Source organism: Oreochromis aureus, linkage group 14, assembly GCF_013358895.1.
Source record: "Oreochromis aureus strain Israel breed Guangdong linkage group 14, ZZ_aureus, whole genome shotgun sequence".
Lineage (NCBI taxonomy): Eukaryota > Metazoa > Chordata > Actinopteri > Cichliformes > Cichlidae > Oreochromis > Oreochromis aureus.
In genome coordinates, this window is record NC_052955.1 from 27,362,990 (window position 1) to 27,381,676 (window position 18,687).

General features: G+C 43.6%; 1 protein-coding gene and 1 long non-coding RNA gene across 2 annotated transcripts; both read left to right on the forward strand.

Moving 5' to 3' along the window:
* Nucleotides 1-6,084: 6,084 nt before the first annotated feature.
* LOC120443605 lies at nt 6,085-7,142 on the forward strand. Its single transcript, XR_005615522.1, has 3 exons — nt 6,085-6,309; nt 6,732-6,973; nt 7,107-7,142. It is a non-coding gene; the product is annotated as an uncharacterized LOC120443605 (long non-coding RNA).
* A 5-nt stretch (nt 7,143-7,147) lies between these two features.
* Nucleotides 7,148-9,034, forward strand: LOC120443533 (serine/threonine-protein kinase pim-2-like). Its single transcript, XM_039622388.1, has 5 exons — nt 7,148-7,238; nt 7,389-7,471; nt 8,091-8,271; nt 8,358-8,528; nt 8,618-9,034. Exons 1-5 carry the CDS (start codon nt 7,148-7,150, stop codon nt 8,707-8,709), a joined length of 618 nt encoding a protein of 205 aa, XP_039478322.1. The 3' UTR covers nt 8,710-9,034.
* The last annotated feature ends 9,653 nt before the right edge of the window (nt 9,035-18,687 follow it).

Below are 18,687 nucleotides of genomic sequence, written 5' to 3' on the forward strand. Positions count from 1 at the left end.
ACACCTCACTTCAGCCCCGCACAGTCACACACAACCACACAGACCCCCTCCCTTCCTGCAGCACAACCAAACATGTATCTTAAAGAAATAACAACAGTGTGCAGAGATAACCAACATGTCACTGTAAAATAACATTTAACCATCGTTACACTGCCCCCCCAGCAATAAGTTCCTCGTCCCGAGGGAACAACACAGTCTCTGAGGCGGGGTGGTAGCCTCGTTCCCTCCTTGACCTCCTGAGCCCCTGGGGTGTACACGGAGCTTGGGGCTTTGAGGTGGAGAGTCCGAGGAGGAGGCACGCAGCTCCGGCCGGGGTCCCTCTGTGCAGGGTCATGGGAACTCTGTACACGTCCCTCAGGGAAGGAGGGAGGGACTGCCCTCTATAGGGGCCATCCGGTCTCTGTGCAGCGCCACTTTCCTCCCTCTAGGAGGCAACTGCACCCTGTAAACAACTTCCCCACTCGCTCCAGGACACTGCAGGGCCCCACCCAGCTGCTATCCAGTTTAGGACACCGTCCTTTCTTTCTCTTTGGGCTGTAGACACACCAGCTCCCAGCACGGAAGTGCCTCCCCTTAGTGGTGATGTCATAATTCCTCTTTTGGCGCAGGCCTGCCTTCGCCAGCTGCTCCCGGCGTGGAATGTGCAGAATCCAGCCGGTCCTGCAGCCTCCTTGCGTAGTCCCGGCCTGGTGGTGCCTCTGGCGTCCCGGGGCTTCCCAAAAAAGCCAATTCTGCGGGAGTTCTCAGCTCTCTCCCTAACATGAGCAGGGCAGGTGTACATTGGGTGGAGTCTTGCACTGCCGACCTGTAGGCCATGAGGATAAGGGGAAGATGGTAGTCCCAGTCCTGTTGGTGTTCTGAGGTAAGGATGGCTAGCTGCTGGGCCAGCGTCCTGTTAAACCTTTCCACCAGTCCATCGCTTTGGGGGTGAAGTGGGGTGGTGCGGGTCTTCTTAATCCCCAGGCGTTCGCACATGGCAGCAAATACCTTGGACTCAAAGTTACGCCCTGGTCACTGTGGAGGGTCTCTGCTGTTCCAAAGCGGCTGAACATCCCCTCCACTAATACATCAGCGACAGTCTCAGCCTCCTGATCTGGGATGGCATATGCTTCCGGCCACTTGGTAAAATAGTCCATGGCCACAAGGACATAGCGGTTTCCTCTGTCTGTGCGAGGAAATGGGCCCATGACGTCCCACAGCTACTGCTCCATTGGAGCTCCAGCTGGTTGCTGCTGAAGCTGAGCCGGGACTGGTCCTGTGGCCCTTTGTGCGAGGAACATGCATCACAGCTGCGGCAAAAGTCTTCCACATCCCTCCGCTGCTGACCCCAGTAGTAGCCCTGGCGGAGGCGGCGGAGGGTCTTGGACACCCCAAAGTGGCCGGAGCCAGTGCTCCCATGGCAGGCTTCCAGCACAGCTGACCTCAGCGACCTTGGCACCACAACCTGCCACCTCTCCTCCCTGTGGCAGGATCCTTCCAGGCACGCTCCAACACCCCTCCTTCAGCCTGAGAGCTGTAAACTTGGCCCACAGCCCCTGGTACAGATGGAAACCCAGTGACCTCATCCCAAAGGGGTCGCTCCTCCCTCTCCAGCCACTGCAGGACTGGCAGCAGGTCAGTGTCTTGTTCCTGCCGTCCCCTCCACTCCGCTGCATCCACCACCAGAAGAGCCCCTGCAGGTGAGCTGTGTTGCTCCATCCATTGTTGTGAGTTCCCGCTCTGTCTCCTCTCGCTTCTCACAGTAACGGCAGCCAGCTGCAGCACACGGGCGGCGAGAGAGGGCGTCTGCGTTAGAATGGTGCGTCCCTGCTCTGTGCTCCACAGTGAAATTGAAGGCTTGGAGCTCTTCCAGCCAGCGAGCTACCTGTCCCTCTGGCTCCTGAAAGACATTAGCCACTGGAGGGCGGCATGATCAGTTCTGATAACAAATGATGTGCCACACAGGTAGTACTTAAAGTGTCTCACCCCTGCCACCACGGCCAGCAGCTCTCGTCGTGTGACACAGTAGCGCCGCTCACTCCTGTTCAGGACCCGGCTGAAATACGCCACCACCTTCTCACCTTCCGCCCAACCTGCGACAACACAGCTCCCAGCCCCACATTGCTTGCGTCAGTGTCCAGGACAAAAGGCAGGGTGGGGTCAGGGGGGGCGAGGACTGGGGACTCTGTCAGTGATCTGCGGAGGGTGTTGAATGCCTGCTGACAGTCCTGGGTCCAGATGAAGTCACGGTCCTTCTGCAGCAGGCGGAAGAGTGGTGCAGCTATAGAGGAAAAGCCCTTCACAAACCTCCTGTAATAAGACGCCAGTCCTAGGAAGCTTTGAGCTGTTTCTGGTCCGCTGGTGTGGGCCACTCAGTAATGGTGTGAATTTTCTCCTCCAAAGTGCCGATGCCCTCCTGACCCAGCTTGTGGCCCAGAAACTCCACCTCCCTCCTCATGAAGTGGCACTTGTCGGGGTGCAGTTTCAGGCCTGCAGCCGCCACCCTCCCCAACACTTGTCTCAGGGCATCCAGGGCAGCATCAAAGGAGCTCCCGTGTACTAGAAGGTCATCAGGTAGACCAGACACCGTTGGCGTGGGACACCAGCCAGCACGCTGTCCATCAGCCTCTCAAAGGTAGCAGGAGCGTTACAAAGACCAAAGCTCAGGACTTTGAACTGCCATAGTCCCCTGTTGGTGCAGAAGGCTGTCTTCGGTCTGGACTCAGGGGACAGTGGCACCTGCCAGTAGCCACTCCGCAGGTCAAGGGTGGAGAACCAGGAGGATCCGGCTACTAAATCGAGAGACTCGTCAATCCTGGGAAGGGGGTAAGAGTCCTTTTTGTCACTTTGTTGAGTGGTCTGTAGTCCACACAGAAACGCATCCTGGGCTGTTTTTCTTAGGCACCATCACTACAGCGGAGGCCCATGGGCTATCAGATGGCTCTATGATGCCCGCCTTCATCATTTCACACAACTCTCTGTCAGCAGCCTCCTGATGAGCCAGGGGCAGGCGGCGGGGGCGCACTTTAATAGGCTGGGCATCCCCGGTCTCAATGACGTGCTCTACCAAGTGTGTCAAGCCAACATCACTTTCTTTCAGGGCAAAAATGTCACTAAACTCTCTTAGTACCTGCCATAGACTCTCTTGCTGCTGTGGAGTCAGCCCCTCACAGTTCTTTGACCAGATGCTCCTCACTGCTGAGAGCCTCTCCTCCTCCCGCTTGCTGTTCTGCTGGCGGGTCTGCAGGGTCTCTGAGGTGGAGGTGGATGCTGCGGCAGATGCTGGGCAGACCGGGGGAGGAATAAGCTGCACCTTCTTCCCATCAGGGAGTATGAGGAAGCCTTTGCCCAAGTCCAGTACACCACCAATGGCTCGCAAAAAATCCAGCCCAAGGATGCAGGCGTCCTGCACGTCAGCCACCCAGGCAGCATAAGGCACACCGAGGTCCCCCACCTTAAACTGGAACACTCCCTCCCTCTAATTGGGGCCAGATCCCGGTCACAGTCTTAAGTCGCACATTAGTCGGTTGCACAGCAGCTCGGTTGGGGCGACATCGGGTCGGACCAGCGTTGCATTGGACCCCGTGTCCAGAAGGGCCGTACAGGAAACCCCCGCAATCATCACTGGAACATGGCAAAAGTCGCCAACCTGGGTCCAGCCCACAGCGATGACCGCACTGGGTGGAAATGGCGGTGGTGTGGGGATGTCGTTCTCCCTGGCCCGTGTACTCCCACCTACACGGGCCCGTAGGCGTTTCCCTGAACCGCTGCAAGCTTGGGGCACTGCCCGATGAGGTGCCCGACTTGTCCACATCCCCAGCAGCTCCGTGGTCGGCGGCGTGCCAGCCAGCCCGAGGGGAAGGCGACTGCAGAGAAGCTGTCTGAACCAAACTGCACGGGCCCGCCGGCATCTCCAGCTGCTCCGCAGGTGCTGACATAGCCCTCACCACATGCGTGTCATCAGCGCCCCAGAGGATCCTGCAAGCATCTCCTCTCCAACGCTAGCTCCAGGGCCACACTGAGCGTGGCCGGTCGAGCAAGCTGAGTCTGCATACGGAGCTCTTTAGGGCTCAGGGCCTGCAGGAACTGGTCCCGAGCTAACTCCGCCTGCACTGATGGTGGCATGCTGTCATACGCCCTCCGGCAAAGACACTCGACTTCATGGGCCAAAATGCGAAGGGGCTCTCCTGGCAATCTGCGTCTGTTGTGGAACTCCGACCTCAGCAGCACCGGTTGGTTATACTGCCCGAAACGCCTCTGAAGTGCCCCAACCAGAGCATTATAATCTCCCCTTTGCTCCTCGGTCAGCAGCAGCAGGCATGCAGCTGCATCCTCACACAGGCACAAAGCCAATTGGAGAGCTTTATGTTCCTCAGACCAGCCAGCTGCAACAGCTAACAGCTCAAACTGTGCAATAAACACTTCCCATGGCGTCTTGCCGCTGAACTTAGGCGTTTTATGTTCGCGGCAGCTTGCTGGGCGCCGCCATGTTTGTTTACATCACGTGACGGCGGCGCCAAGCGGGTCGACTCCCCACGGAATCGCGCCACGGTGCGAAAATGTCCCGAGCCTAGTCAAACCTGGGAAAATCCAGCCTCAGCAGACAGCCGCAGCGCCGTCTCCCTCACTCTATGGGCAGGCGGCGGGGACGAACCTCCCTCTCCTCCGTCTCCCTCTTAATCTTGTCCGGCAACATCCTCGTGTCTCGTGACGGTCAGCGTCGCCAGCAACAGGGTGCCGGGCGTTTTAGGTGATCGTTCGTCACTTCTGACACCAGTGTAACGTTCTCAAGAACCAGACGTTTTGGTCTCAGTTTGTCCGTTTATTCGGTGACAGGCAAACAGGCCGTTAACTCCGGGAGAGTGCTCTCATACAACACCTCACTTCAGCCCCGCACAGTCACACACAACCACACAGACCCCCCTCCCCTTCCTGCAGCACAACCAAACATGTATCTTAAAGAAATAACAACAGTGTGCAGAGATAACCAACATGTCACTGTAAAATAACATTTAACCATCGTTACAATATATATCATGATATAAGCCAAATAACTATATTTGTAAGATTTAAATGTGCCGTTGCTCACAAGTAAAATGTGAAATAATTAGCAGCTTGTTTTAATTAAAATACTTATTTCCCATAATAAGTTCAACAGGGCAGATGTACTTAAGGAACATGAGACTTCAGTTTCAGATAAATAAAGGCAAATATTGCAAACTACACAAAAGGGCAGCCGCTAAAGCGTTTAAGTTTCAAAATAGAACAAACAAAACAGACTACTAAATTGTCAATTCCACTTAGAAAGAAAATATTAATTCTAAAAATAAATCTTAGGTCGTTTTACAGAAGAACAGACAAAATTGACTAACTTTTGTCAATATCAAATAAACTGAGAACTAAAAGGAAATTCTTAATCTCTCCTTGTTGTATAGCTTAGCTTTTCAAACAGTTTTAACAGTTACTTTAGTCTGACAAAAGCCGAATGACGAATTAGCGCTTTCAGTCAGAGATTGAGCATGCACCGCTTTATTGTATTTCCAGACTCGCTTTCGGCACAATTTACAGTGCGCGCGCTACTGTTTTTTGTCAGACTTGAAATAGCCGAAATACCTTCACACTACGGAACTTCTGTGGCCCTTCCGTTCGACAAGCTCTCCAGCATTGGAACCATCATCTGTTTTTTTCTTGGTAACCTTCAAGCACGGCTGCAAAACAAATACACATGTGCGCCTTGGCGCTTGTGCTGTACGTAACAAGTCACGTGACGTGACGCTGCGGCTGTGATTGGTTCGGCCCTGCGCTACTTAATTTGGATTGGCTGTTCTTTTTTTTTTTTAAGAGGACAAGAGAGATGAGGCCTATCGCAATAGTTTAATTTTTCTATCGAGAAAAAGTTATTTCGCAATACATATCGTTATTGTTCAGCTCTACAACTTGCCTAATAATTCTGCACTCCCTGTAAATACTTTAAATCATATGACAATGTGAATAATGTGAAATTACTGAAATATATGAAATATTATGGCTTTGTCTGCCAGAGTGTTTTTCTTTAAACTAATTGGAACACTTTTACTGGCAGTCAGTGATGTCACTGAAAGGCAAGGTTCTAATGTTGTGTTGCCATAGTCTCCGAAGTTTGCTTTTAAAGCTCACTCACAGAACTGGCTTATACAACTTAGTTAGAAAAGTCAAGCATCCAGACATTTGAAGTACTATTTGCACATTAAGGTGACATTTTCTATTTTAAAAGTTCTCAAAAAATTAAGATGAAAAAGGAAACAAGAAAAGTTACGACTGAGGCAGATAAGAAAGATCCAGGAGATCAAAGTAAGTAAAAAACGGAAAATCTAGCTCAAATCCCCAAATAACAGAATCTACATTTCTAAAAATGTTGACACTCTGTGTATAAAATGATTCATTTTTAGAGGATTTAAATCCTATGTTTGATTGAAACTAGCGTAAATGCAACATGTCTAATCAAAGAAAGGTTACTGGGGCACTTTGTCTTTTGGTAAAATAATGTGACAAGTTTATTCTTGGACTGAGCAGTGAAAACAGAGCAACAAGTGTCATCAGTATCTAAGACTTAGTAGACCTAGTATGGACTCGTGTTGGTCTGTTTTTTATCAAAAGCATAAACTTGTTATTATATTTTAAGCAATACTAATTTAAAATTCAATGGCATCAAAATGCTTCCAGTCCTGATGTCGAACGCTCTTTTTTCACTAATGTGTTGTTGTTGTTTATAGATTGTAAGACCAGAATGACAAAAAGAAAGGCCAGTCCTGAAAAAAAGACCCCCATAAAAAGAAGGAGGGTCAGTGAGCAGGCTGGTCCTTCCACCAGCTCAGATGCTCATGTGGTCAAAGGAGTCAAGCGCAAGGTCCAACAAGATGAAGCGGGGACAACCAATACAGCAAAAAGTGTAAACTTCTTGACCACATGAGCGGTGACAAGGGGCAAGCATCTTCCTGGTTGGACACTGGTAAAGGTAGGCTAATTAGTTGAGTGAGGGTAGATTAAGTGTACAGCTGGTTGCTGGGTTTAAGATATTAGTGTTTGGGTGATATTTGTGTCTATTATCTAATAAGCTGATGTGCTTTTGGTGTTTTCCACATCTGCAGACTGCAGCATAGACATTTCAGAGAGCTGCAGTAAAACCAAAATGCTGGCAAAAGGAAAGCTGCGGGAGACAGGAGGGACCCACCTAAGAAGAAGAACGTGGACCAGGACAAAACCAAAAATGTTGCCAAAAAGTCAGTGGCCGAACAGAAACGTAAGTAGCAAGCAGCTTGGCTTTTATATTTGGGTGAAGAGCAAAATGAACATTTAGGGTACAGCAGAGAGTAATTTGTGTGACAGCTGTAGTAAAACCCAATTTGTTTGTCTGTTTAGGTGACTTCAAGCGAGATACGTGGAGGAGCACCGGCTTGGAGAAGGAGGCTGCGGAGCAGTGTTTGCTGGCTACCGCATAAAAGATCATTTTCCAGTAAGTGTTCAGATGGTGGTAGTAAGACAGGCGGTAACGCAGATAAGGGATAATATCGTAAGCTGAGACGTGTGCTGTTTTACACCTTTAATTATGTCATACTGAGGAAATGCTGATCAATGTCCTGTGTCTTTTAGGTGGCCATCAAACACATCCCAAAGGGAAAGTGTACTGCAAAGTGACGGTAAATGTGCAACACTTGAATTGTTTTTACATTAGTGGATTGCATGCAGCGTTCACCTGTGGAACGCCTGTTCCTCATCATCCACTTTGTCGAAATATTTCAGGATGAAAACGGGAAGCATCTGTCAGTGGAAGTTGCCATCATGCTGAAGCTTGCAGCTGAAGCAGATGGATCAGTGGGAACATCAGCCCCAGTGTCTCTGCTGGAGTGGTTTGACTTTGGCAGAGAGCTGATCCTGGTGATGGAGAGACCTGTCCCCGCTGTGGACCTGGATAAATACATAGAAGAAAATGGAGGATTTTACCAGAGGACAAGGCCAAGGCAAGTTGACTTGCCTTAGAAGAGCCTTTAGACTGTACATCATTCAATCAAAGCACAGAGTATTAGAGAAACATTAACCCATTGATTGATTATTGTCTTTTTCATCGTTTCCAGGTCATTCTGAAGCAGCTGGTTGATGCTGCGAAGCACCTGGAGGATAAACACATCTTTCACCGGGACATCAAGAGTGAGAACATTCTAATTGAGACCGGCTCAGATGTACCGCGTGTTCGTATCATCGACTTTGGACTGAGCTGCTTTGTTAAGGAGCGGTCGCTGTACCGCGTCTTTTATGGTAACATATTCTGCTCTTGCTCTTCACAGATGTAACAATTTTCACCTTTTGTTTTAGAAGAAATTGCAATTGTCTCTGTTTATTAGGTACAGACATTTACTCCCCTCCCGAGTGGTACAGGCAAGGTTGCTACAGGTGTGGACCCACCACGGTATGGCAAATGGGAGTGGTTCTGTACGAAGCGCTTCATGTGGGGGACTTTAACACCACGGGCTTCCTCAAAAAGCGCCTGAAATTCAAAAGCCGTCTGTCTAAACGTAAGAAAACGTCACACTTCAAGATTGACTGATGGCTTGGACCACTGGAACTATCATCTTCATGTTTTTTCTCTTTCCTTTCTTTCCAGGCTGCCGGGATTTCTTGGACGCGTGTTTAACCAGAGTCCCAGAGATGCGGCCGACGTTGGAGGACCTCCAGCATCACGCTTGGCTGAGATAAACCCATCACACACAAACACACGCAATTCAGACGTTATCATGTATGTGTGATATATGAAGTAACTTTCTTGTTTTCTGTTTGACAGGAAATAATTTTTTTAATTGCCCTATTTTAAACTTTGGTGTTTTGGAATTCCTGTAACCCCCCCAGCCATCCCAGGAAAGGGGATCTCTCTTTGAATGGGCTTTCCCGAGGTTTCTTCCCGTCAATCTGGCCCCCCCAGGGGAGTTTTTCCTCGTCTTCATAGAGAGCTTGGGCTGGGTCAGGAGCTCCATCAAAACTGTCTTTAGTTGATTATTTTAAGGTAATCATATTCTTTAAAGTAATCAAATAAAAACAGTAAAAATCTGAAGACTTGAAGTAAACTTTCATTAAAATAAAACTTGTTTAATTCATCTTTGCTGAGGATACTGTGTTATTACTATTTCAAGGATTGTATTTTACCCACGATGCATTTTGACAAGTAAGAAAATTAAAAGGTAAATCAGGTTCAGGTATATACAAAGAAAGTCACACTGCCACTGCTCTGAAGACTTGCATCTGTTGCCCTAACCCCCAACCAGTCTTGACAGATTTCCTGGTTCTAGCAGAGGTTGCAGCAGTTGGGTGGGATTTAATAAACTTTTGGGGCAGTATGTGGGGTTCCGATCACCATATTTAGCAGTGTGTAGTGTCTGCGTGGCGCTCAGCGGTGATGCGGGGTTGTCCGACACTGACTCCGAGTGGGAGGAGACTCACTAGGGCCTTACGAGAAGGCCCTGCCGGTTCCGATGATTTGCCCCACAGAAGATTTTCCACTGGGACAGTCTCGGGATGACACCCTACGCTCAGCCTTTGACAAAGTGATAGAAATTGATGATCACTTCCTTCCTACCCGCGCTTTGTGCTATTGAATGATACTAACAGAAAAAAATACAGTTAACACTGACTTAATAAAAAAGTATTATATTTTATCTCAGATTTGATCATCAGTACACACACACTGTTTTTATCCCTTTAACTTTTTTTGGTTAATCAGTTGATATAATAAGAAAGTTAAATATACAATAATAAATACTTTAAATTAGAGCTGGGCGATATAAGATTTTTTCATATCACGATATGTTTTTTTCATTTCAGGCGATAATGATATATATCACGATATAAGCCAAATAACTATATTTGTAAGATTTAAATGTGCCGTTGCTCACAAGTAAAATGTGAAATAATTAGCAGCTTGTTCTAATTAAAATATTTATTTCCCATAATAAGTTCAACAGGGCAGATGTACTTAAGGAACATGAGACTTCAGTTTCAGATAAATAAAGGCAAATATTGCAAACTACACAAAAGGCAGCCGCTAACGCGTTTAAGTTTCAAAATAGAACAAACAAAACAGACTACTAAATTGTCAATTCCACTTAGAAAGAAAATATTAATTCTAAAAATAAATCTTAGGTCGTTTTACAGAAGAACAGACAAAACTGACTAACTTTTGTCAATATCAAATAAACTGAGAACTAAAAGGAAATTCTTAATCTCTCCTTGTTGTATAGCTTAGCTTTTCAAACAGTTTTAACAGTTACTTTAGTCTGACAAAAGCCGAATGACGAATTAGCGCTTTCAGTCAGAGATTGAGCATGCACCGCTTTATTGTATATCCAGACTCGCTTTCGGCACAATTTACAGTGCGCGCTACTCTGTCTTTTGTCAGACTTGAAATAGCCGAAATACCTTCACACTACGGAACTTCTGTGGCCCTTCTGTTCGACAAGCTCTCCAGCATTGGAACCATCACCTGTTTTTTCTTCGGTAACCTTCGCTCACGCTCTCGGTTGATTTTTCTCTAGTCGGCAAACTCCTTTCCTTCATTACCCGGGCTGCACGGCTGCAAAAACAAATACACATGTGCGCCTTGGCGCTTGTGCTGTACGTAACAAGTCACGTGACGTGACGCTGCGGCTGTGATTGGTTCGGCTCTGCGCTACTTAATTTGGATTGGCTGTTCTTTTTTTTTTTTTTTAAGAGGACAAGAGCGTTGAGGCCTATCGCAATAGTTTAATTTTTCTATCGAGAAAAAGTTATTTCGCAATACATATCGTTATCGTTCTATCGCCCAGCTCTAGGTAGGATATTGTAGCAATATCCAATAAACTTCCCAAGGACTGTGTGTAGGTAGGTAAGTGTTTTCAGAAATCAGTCTCTCGCCTTACAGGCGTAGCTCTCTTAAGGTCTTGCCAGAGAAATTGGATTGGGTTGCGGTCTGGACCTGTGTCATTGCATCAACTTCTTTTCTTTATCAGCCATCGTGTTATAGATCTTTTGGTGTGCTTAGTATCAAAAAAATTACTCTTTTAGTCATTTCAGTCACCTTTTAGCTGTTGGACTCTTAATTCCTGTGTAAGCAGTAAGGGTGTTCTTAAGGGTGCAGAGTCCATTTAAAACTGTCTTTTTCACATGATTGTACTGCCACAATCATAACAAAATGAAGCTGCATGGTGCAGGTTATTACAATCCATTTTTTATTGCATAAATCTTACTGAAGAGCAATTGAAACTATGAGACGATCAGACCAAGCAAATGTGCGTAACAAGTTGTAAGTAGAACAGTCCTCTGTTTGACAAGTACTTCTTTATGATGTCTAAACTAAGGGATGCATGTCTTTTGTGTATAAGTAGGCATGCTGATCTCTTTTCCTGACAGTTTTTTTTTCCTCACCCAAGACTTTAGGATAATCACCCCCTTAATACCAAAGGAAAGCTGATTCCAAACAAGCTGTAAATGAAGAGAATTGCAAAGAGGTTTTCCATCAGTCCTCATTTATTCAACAAATGTGATATATTTCTCTGCCTTCAGGGTGATCGTGTAAGAAAGACTCCTGTGATTGTAAACATGTTTTGTCCTTCTTCAGAGCCCTTTCCACAGGCTGGGTGGAATCATTACATCGTTGGAAGTAAGGAAGGAAATAATTCATAGACTACTAGTTACCCAATAGTTTCTAAAGTTTCTACTTTCCATAACATTATTTCCTCACCAAGAAAATGTGTTGTTCTCTTATAGTTTCCATATATTTTATGCTTTCTCAGAATTTTGTATCTTTGAGGGCCTTGTGAACTCTGATTTTCAGTTTTTTTGTTGCCATATGTGAGAACAAACATATGTGCACACTGCTCTTTTTGTTCATGATGTGTGCCTCCTGTTAAAGCTCAGTGTGCAGTTTTGAATCAAAGCTGAGCAGGTGTCACTCTGGCTACAGACAGATGGGAAACCTCATGCTGAAACCAGAATCCTATCCACTCATCTTTTTCTCTGATCTCTCTCTGTTTGCCTGTTTCTTTATTTTTATCTTTGTCTCCGTACAGGCTGATTATTCTGCCTGGCTCTCCGACTTGGTGGTTCTCCCACTTGGTGCTGGCTCTCGTGTGCTACTGTATCACTTCCTCTTCCTGTTCTGTCTGTTGTAACAAAGAGTCGTGTTCTGCTAGCTGATCTCTCTAGCTTGATAACTTAGTCTCTTACATAGCAATCAGTTCTATATTATAAACTATGCATGCCTTATCAAAGCACTGATTCTGTTTAATCACTTGCAAATTGTAGGTATAGCTTTCATTCATCAGACTTTTCAGGTCTGCTAGCTTGATTTAAGTTCTATCTAAACTATTAAAACATAGACATAGCTCATGGGTCTCCCGCACACTCCCTGCTTAGTATATCACAGGCTTAATTAATCCTTAGCATCATTTAGTGCTAATGTTACCTGTAATAAATGTAGCCTGTTTATAGGTTTGTGGGACCAGCTTAGACCCCATAAGCTGTCCCCAAGCAGGTCTCCCCAAGCAGCCTGGAAGCCAAGCTAGCTGGGTGACTGTGGGGATAATAATCAAAAAAAGAAGCCCTCAACACACCACCAGCCCATTCACATTTCTAATCAATCCTCAACACTTGGCGAGACAGGGGAAAAGAGAGAAGAAAAAAAACGGTTAAGGCACCCTCAATCTTGTCTTGACATATGGCATAGAAACTGAACATTTACCAATATTTCCTGAAAATTCTCTTTAGCTTGACCATTTCTTGGAACTTGTTATATTACCATAATGGTCTACACAGCACTAGGGAAAAGTCCTTACTGTAGATATCTATCTGAAAGTGCTAAATTAAATTTAGGGACGTGATTAATTCATTCCATTGTTTTCTTCAATGCCATGTGCCAACACAGCAGACCAGCTATCTAAATGAAAGCAATAAAGAGAGGTTTGACTCTGGTATAATTCAGGCAATATGCTTTAGATCAGTGTCCATGTGAACTGAGATGTGCTTTTCAATCAGATTTACAGCATTTGGCTAAATCTGAGCAGAGAGTACAGCCCTGTACACTTCAAAATTCATCCCACTGCTTCTATCAGCAAACACATCATAGGTAAACCAATGATAGCAGTACATGCCAATGTTGTAAAATATACTCCATCATGCCTCAGATCATGTGGTATGAAAATGAAAAGAACAACTCATGTTCCTGTCATTCTCCAGTGTTTATTTTCCCATCCTTCTAGAGCAAGTTCATCTAGTTTTTATCTGTCCAAAGAGTGTTTTTGTTCCTTCTTTTTCCTGGATCTGTGCTGGGCACCAGACTGCTGATGGGACCACTCCTGTTTGGTTTTTCAGCTTAATAATGGCCTCCTTCACTTGCATCGACATCTCTTTGAACCTCATATTGAGAGTTTTAGTGAATAGCTACTAAATGTAAGTTCAACATTTGGAAATGACTCCAGCATTGTAACTCATGCAGTATATGTTTTCTTTCTCTTACTTCTCTCTCTCTCTGGAAATCAGCCCCGAGTCTCTTATTCTCCATATCTCATTCATGTTTTGTATGTTTTTCTCCCTTTGTAATTTCTCTTTCTCTTGATATGTCTCGTTCTGTCTATCTGTCTCTCTCTCTTTCTGTCTCTAAGCAGTGTCTTTCTTCTTTCCCTGATGAGGCCATCCCCTCAATGGTGATGAGACAGACAGAGGGTGATTAAAGTGGTATCTCATCTGGTAGGAAAACTGACCTCAATCAGAACTATTCTACCAAGAGGACACCCCCCTCTCTGTTTCCTACCATCTATCCCTTCTACTTTGTATTTCCATGACTATCATCCACCATCCTTTATTCTTCCTGACCTGATCCCTCACCATGTCAGTGCTCTCCATCTCTCATCATCCCTCTCTTGTGTTCTACTCTCCTTTCTCATCTTCCCCTATCCACTTTTAGTGATCACTCTCAATTTGTCATCATCCGCTGTATTGTTCTGTGATGGTAATCTCTTCTTCTCAGGAACTCTCAAGTTTGCTGTCATCAGCTGTATGCAAAAAGCATCACATTTACAAAAAAAGTATGCTTTTTAAGAAATGGAAATGCTCTGGATTTCTTGAAATTTGAAAGAATCAGATGCTTTGAAATGCAAACACATACACCTACACCTACACACACACACACACACACACACACACACACACACACACAAAGAGGAGCGTAATCCCAGTATGTCCTTTCTAAATGTCAATCAGGCAATGCGTGTTGTCATGGCAACATTTACTTGTAAACTAACTAAAAAAACACATCCCTGTTTTTAGCTTTGCAATTACTACCATGCATGACTGCCATCTTTTCCTATATTCATCCTCTTGTGCCGAGTATGTAACATGTCTCTCCCACAAACATTCATTAACTCAGCCAACACAAGTGTGTGAAGTATGCGGATAACTCACGTATGTGTCCTTAATCTGGTGGTGATCGCAATCCACAATGAAGCTAGAGTTAGATTCTTCAGTCCCCGCGTCTCTATGGCAGTGCCCAGAATAAACTGAATAAGCTTAGAGCAGACTTTTCACTGCCTTGACTGTGTCTGTTTGAACGGGGATTATTTATTCATTTATTGGTCGTCTTTTGTGGTGTCCTTATTTTATTAACCGATGGCTACGTAAGCTCTGCTAAATAAATAAATAAAATGATATTCAGGTGTTGAGGGCAACTGAGGTTTTTTTTTTTCTCTTTTGTTTCTTTGAACACACTACCATGTGATCTTAACTTGCATTTTGACTTTGCTGGTGATCATGCAAGTTGGATAATTTGCAGGCTTTTGTGTACACTTTGCTGCACTGATTTACTTGGCCACCAGAGGCATTTGACTTGCTCTGCTGAACCGGAAGTGATGCAATCACACTGGCCCAATTTCCAGTGATATTTAAATCCTTTTCTGCATGGATGGTTTGGCTAGTTCAAAAATGGTTCCCCCTCTGTGTTTGCCTTGTTTTTGATTTGATTTGTAAGGAATGTTTATATGAGTGTGTAAGTGCGTGGGTGTGCGGTTGTGCCATTTGATGTGATTTATAAATTTGCATGCGTGTGGCCATCCTTTGGTGCTTAATCCACTATCTGCAGAAATAAATTCTTTTTTTTTCGTCTCAGTGCTCTATCCAGTGAAAGAGAGAAACATTTTTGTTCCAGTTTGCACTGACTCATAATTAACCTTCTAGTTTCTCTCAGCTTAACACAGTGAACTCTTGTGTCCACCTTAGGTTTAAAGTGATCTTTGTGCACAACTGATCAGTAGGTCCATTCTAAGCAAACAGACACACAAGGAAGAGTTAAAAAAAAAACATTGTCTAGAAATTGTTCAGTGTCTCCCAACATGTTTATATAGCAATGCTGTGTCACAGTACTGTATAATGCACAGATTTTATTCAACATAATATTAATACTTAGTTTCATGCCTAATTAAATTCCACACTTAAAGAAAAGTGTCCTTTATCTTTTGGTAGTGGAATGGGCTTTTTGTCTTGAATGAGACATGTTAAGAATAATGACAATAGTGATCAAGATGATGATGGTAATGGTGCAATTATGATTGCCATGATACCTGAAGGGGAAGCACAAGTGTCGACAGATGTGCTTTAATGACATTTATTATTTATTTAAAACGAAATGGCTGTCTAGTGTTCTCCACAGTTTGTATGCTTCATATTTAAAGGTCCCTGTTGAGGGAAAAGGTCCCCTCACTCATGTTTTTAAATTAATTCTCATTTTTATGTTGGAAAAAAAAACAATGTTATGCATCAAATGTTTATCTTTACTGATTAAAGTTTGTCACACATATGTTTAAATTAACATGTTATTGTGGCTTTTTTAGAGAATCCAACATAAAGTAATTTTTCCTCATGTTTAATGTACAATAATTCAGCTACAGAATTAATATTATTTTGAGATGCTGGCTTTTACTTAGTAGTGTTTCCTCCATGTTTACTGAAATGATAGGCATGTCATTAGTTGCTAAATTCTATGGCTAAGAATGTAAAAAATCTAAGACAGAATCTAAGAAAGGCTTAAAGTCATTAGGATTCATTGTCTGGATTTGTATGGCTATCCATCTCGGACATGCTTTCACAATAAATACAAAGTTTGACATGCTGATTCACCAGAGGAAAAACATGTCAGAAGAGCATCATGGATACCATGAATGTCACAACCAATTCAACAGTTGTAGCTTTGTAGCAGATTTTTCAGTCTGGAGCACAGTGGGACTGAAAGGCCATGTTGTTTGTAGGTCTAAAACTAAACAATTCACATTCCAGTACAAAAGAAACTAACGCCTCTGAATTACATTTTCTACCAGGTTTTTCAGCAAGCATAAACAGGTTTCAGCCTTCAGTCTTGTTTTTTTGTCTGTCTTCAACATAATCTCTTTCAGTGCCATAAAATGGGACAGCTCATTTTTGCCCTGACAAGCCAATCAGAATCAGTGAATGGAATGAAATCAGTTCTAGCAAGAAAACAAACATGTTTACTTTGTCTCTGCACAACATCAAAGGAAGCATTAGCTATATTTAATACGCAGCTCTTCTTCTTGTTTCTTATTTGGTTGCACTTGGTTTATACAGACAATCGTGTTAGAAGTGCTACAACAACTTGCTAGCAGGCTGTCCATGTGAAATATCAATATTCTCAATGTGACTTGTAACTACATTCAAATGATCAGCAAAGTGGAACAAGTGGGAAAAAAGAGATGCAGGTTCTTCATTCAGTTTTAAAACTGCCAGCTTAAAAGTTTTTATCACAGACAAAAATGGCATTTTAGACAGATATTTCTCAATAATAGATTATTAGAAGAACATGCATAAAAATCAAGATATGTTACACTAACGAATACCATAAAGGTTTAAAAAAAAAAAGCATGAGAGTGACAACATCAAAACATTACTTAATTTTAACGTTTTCACAACCCCCTGCGTCCCAACCTTAAAACCCACCTCCCCATTCCCTTTTCAGTTATACCGAGTCTGTCCAGAGTTGCTTTTTTGGTTTTTTTCCCCCATTTATTTATTTATTTACTTTACAACAGAAGGTTTTGTGAAAGCATTTCCTTGCGTGTTTCAGACAGGGTCAGGAACCATTCATGCCCCTATAAAAGTTGCACACTTAGCTCTCACTGGGCAGATGACTTCCCTAAATGAGCAACAGATCAGTGAATGCGATGGGTGAAACTGCTCATGTCAAACAGGTGACATTTTTATGTGTTTGTGTGTAAGTGAGAGTGCTTGTGTGTGTCAAATGGTGAGCCTGGCTGTAAGGATCTGGTTCGGTAGGGTTCTACTTCATTGTCTCTAAACTATTTGTCTTCATAAGATGAAAATATGGCAGAAAAAACTGCGTGGGAGAAAAAAAAGAAAGAAAGAAAGAAAGAAAGAAAGAAAGAAAGAAAGAAAGAAAGGGAGAAAAAAGTCGGACAAGGTCACGTCTATATTCTATATTTGCATTTAAAGGCCTGTGTATATGATTGTGGAAGGAAGGCGTTATGAATCCATGAGAGATGAACTATTTCTAATTTTTAAATGTTTATCTCTGTCTAAAGATGCATATTTTCAAGGTACAGCTTGTCCTGAAAAATTAGCATATGAATTTATTGTGACAGGTGACATTTTACGCACCTTGCTGTTTTTCTGATGTGAATGCCACAGAAATGTGCTCATGGATTTGACTTTCATTATTACTGGTTTTGTAATACCTCACAGGTGATTTTGTCGTGCTCTTAATAGTTCAAGTATGGCATATGCATAAAGATATGAAATATGTAATTCACACCATCTTGCAAACATGTTAATAGCACACGTGTATGCACCCACGCGCCTGTCATGTTTGACAGACTTTGATTTTGCCACAGTGTTTTTTCTGTCTTTTATGTTGTTTCATCTCCCCACCCCCATCACCCATCTGTGCCACTGCTGTATCTGTCATTCACCCCAGGAACAAAGACACATTACTGTTACTGCAACTTACTTGAAGGCATGCTTTCTGCTAAGATGGCTTCTCTTTTAGAAAGTCAGAGAAAAAGACAATGATCCATAAGAAGTGTTGGGCCTCATTAATTTAGTTTTCAGAAAGAAATGAACACAAAATCATGTGAAAATCATGCTTTGACAATCTGGAACTAGAATTGAATTATCTGAACACTGATGGAGAATGCTATTTGTGTTTTTTGTTAAAAATATATGTAAAATTATGTATATATTTTTTGTATATATTTTCAAGATCCAGCTTTATTGCAGTGCATTTTAATTATTTTATTTTTTGTATGTAGGATTTTTTTTTATTTCCTTTTCCTTAAATCTAAATCCTCGTGGTTCATAAAATACATATATTCTAAGCTCTAGTTTTTTGTTTACCTAACATCTGCTTGACACCGGCCCTCGAGGCCTGGAGTTGGAGACCCCTACACCCATAGACAGCCAGCAAGTTTCTTTTACTGTTTGTGTATAAAATAAGAAAAACACTTTTTACACACCATATTTATATAGAAATAACTCAGGGATAAAAAATAACAACAACAACAACAACAACAACAAAAAAACCCAGATACGTGTCAAATAAATATTTAGTGTTTTCATCCGAGTCACTTCCAACTTTCTGGATAACTTTTCATCTGTAGTAAGTGTAGCTTGTCAGTCCACTGTTTACCTCAG

Excerpts from the sequence above, each read along its gene's own strand:
- LOC120443533 (XM_039622388.1), top strand. The coding sequence starts at position 7,148 with ATGCTGGCAAAAGGAAAGCTGCGGGAGACAGGAGGGACCCACCTAAGA. Across the intron at positions 7,472-8,090 it reads GCATAAAAGATCATTTTCCA|GTCATTCTGAAGCAGCTGGT; the intron begins GTAAGTGTTCAG and ends CATCGTTTCCAG. Across the intron at positions 8,529-8,617 it reads CAAAAGCCGTCTGTCTAAAC|GCTGCCGGGATTTCTTGGAC; the intron begins GTAAGAAAACGT and ends CTTTCTTTCCAG.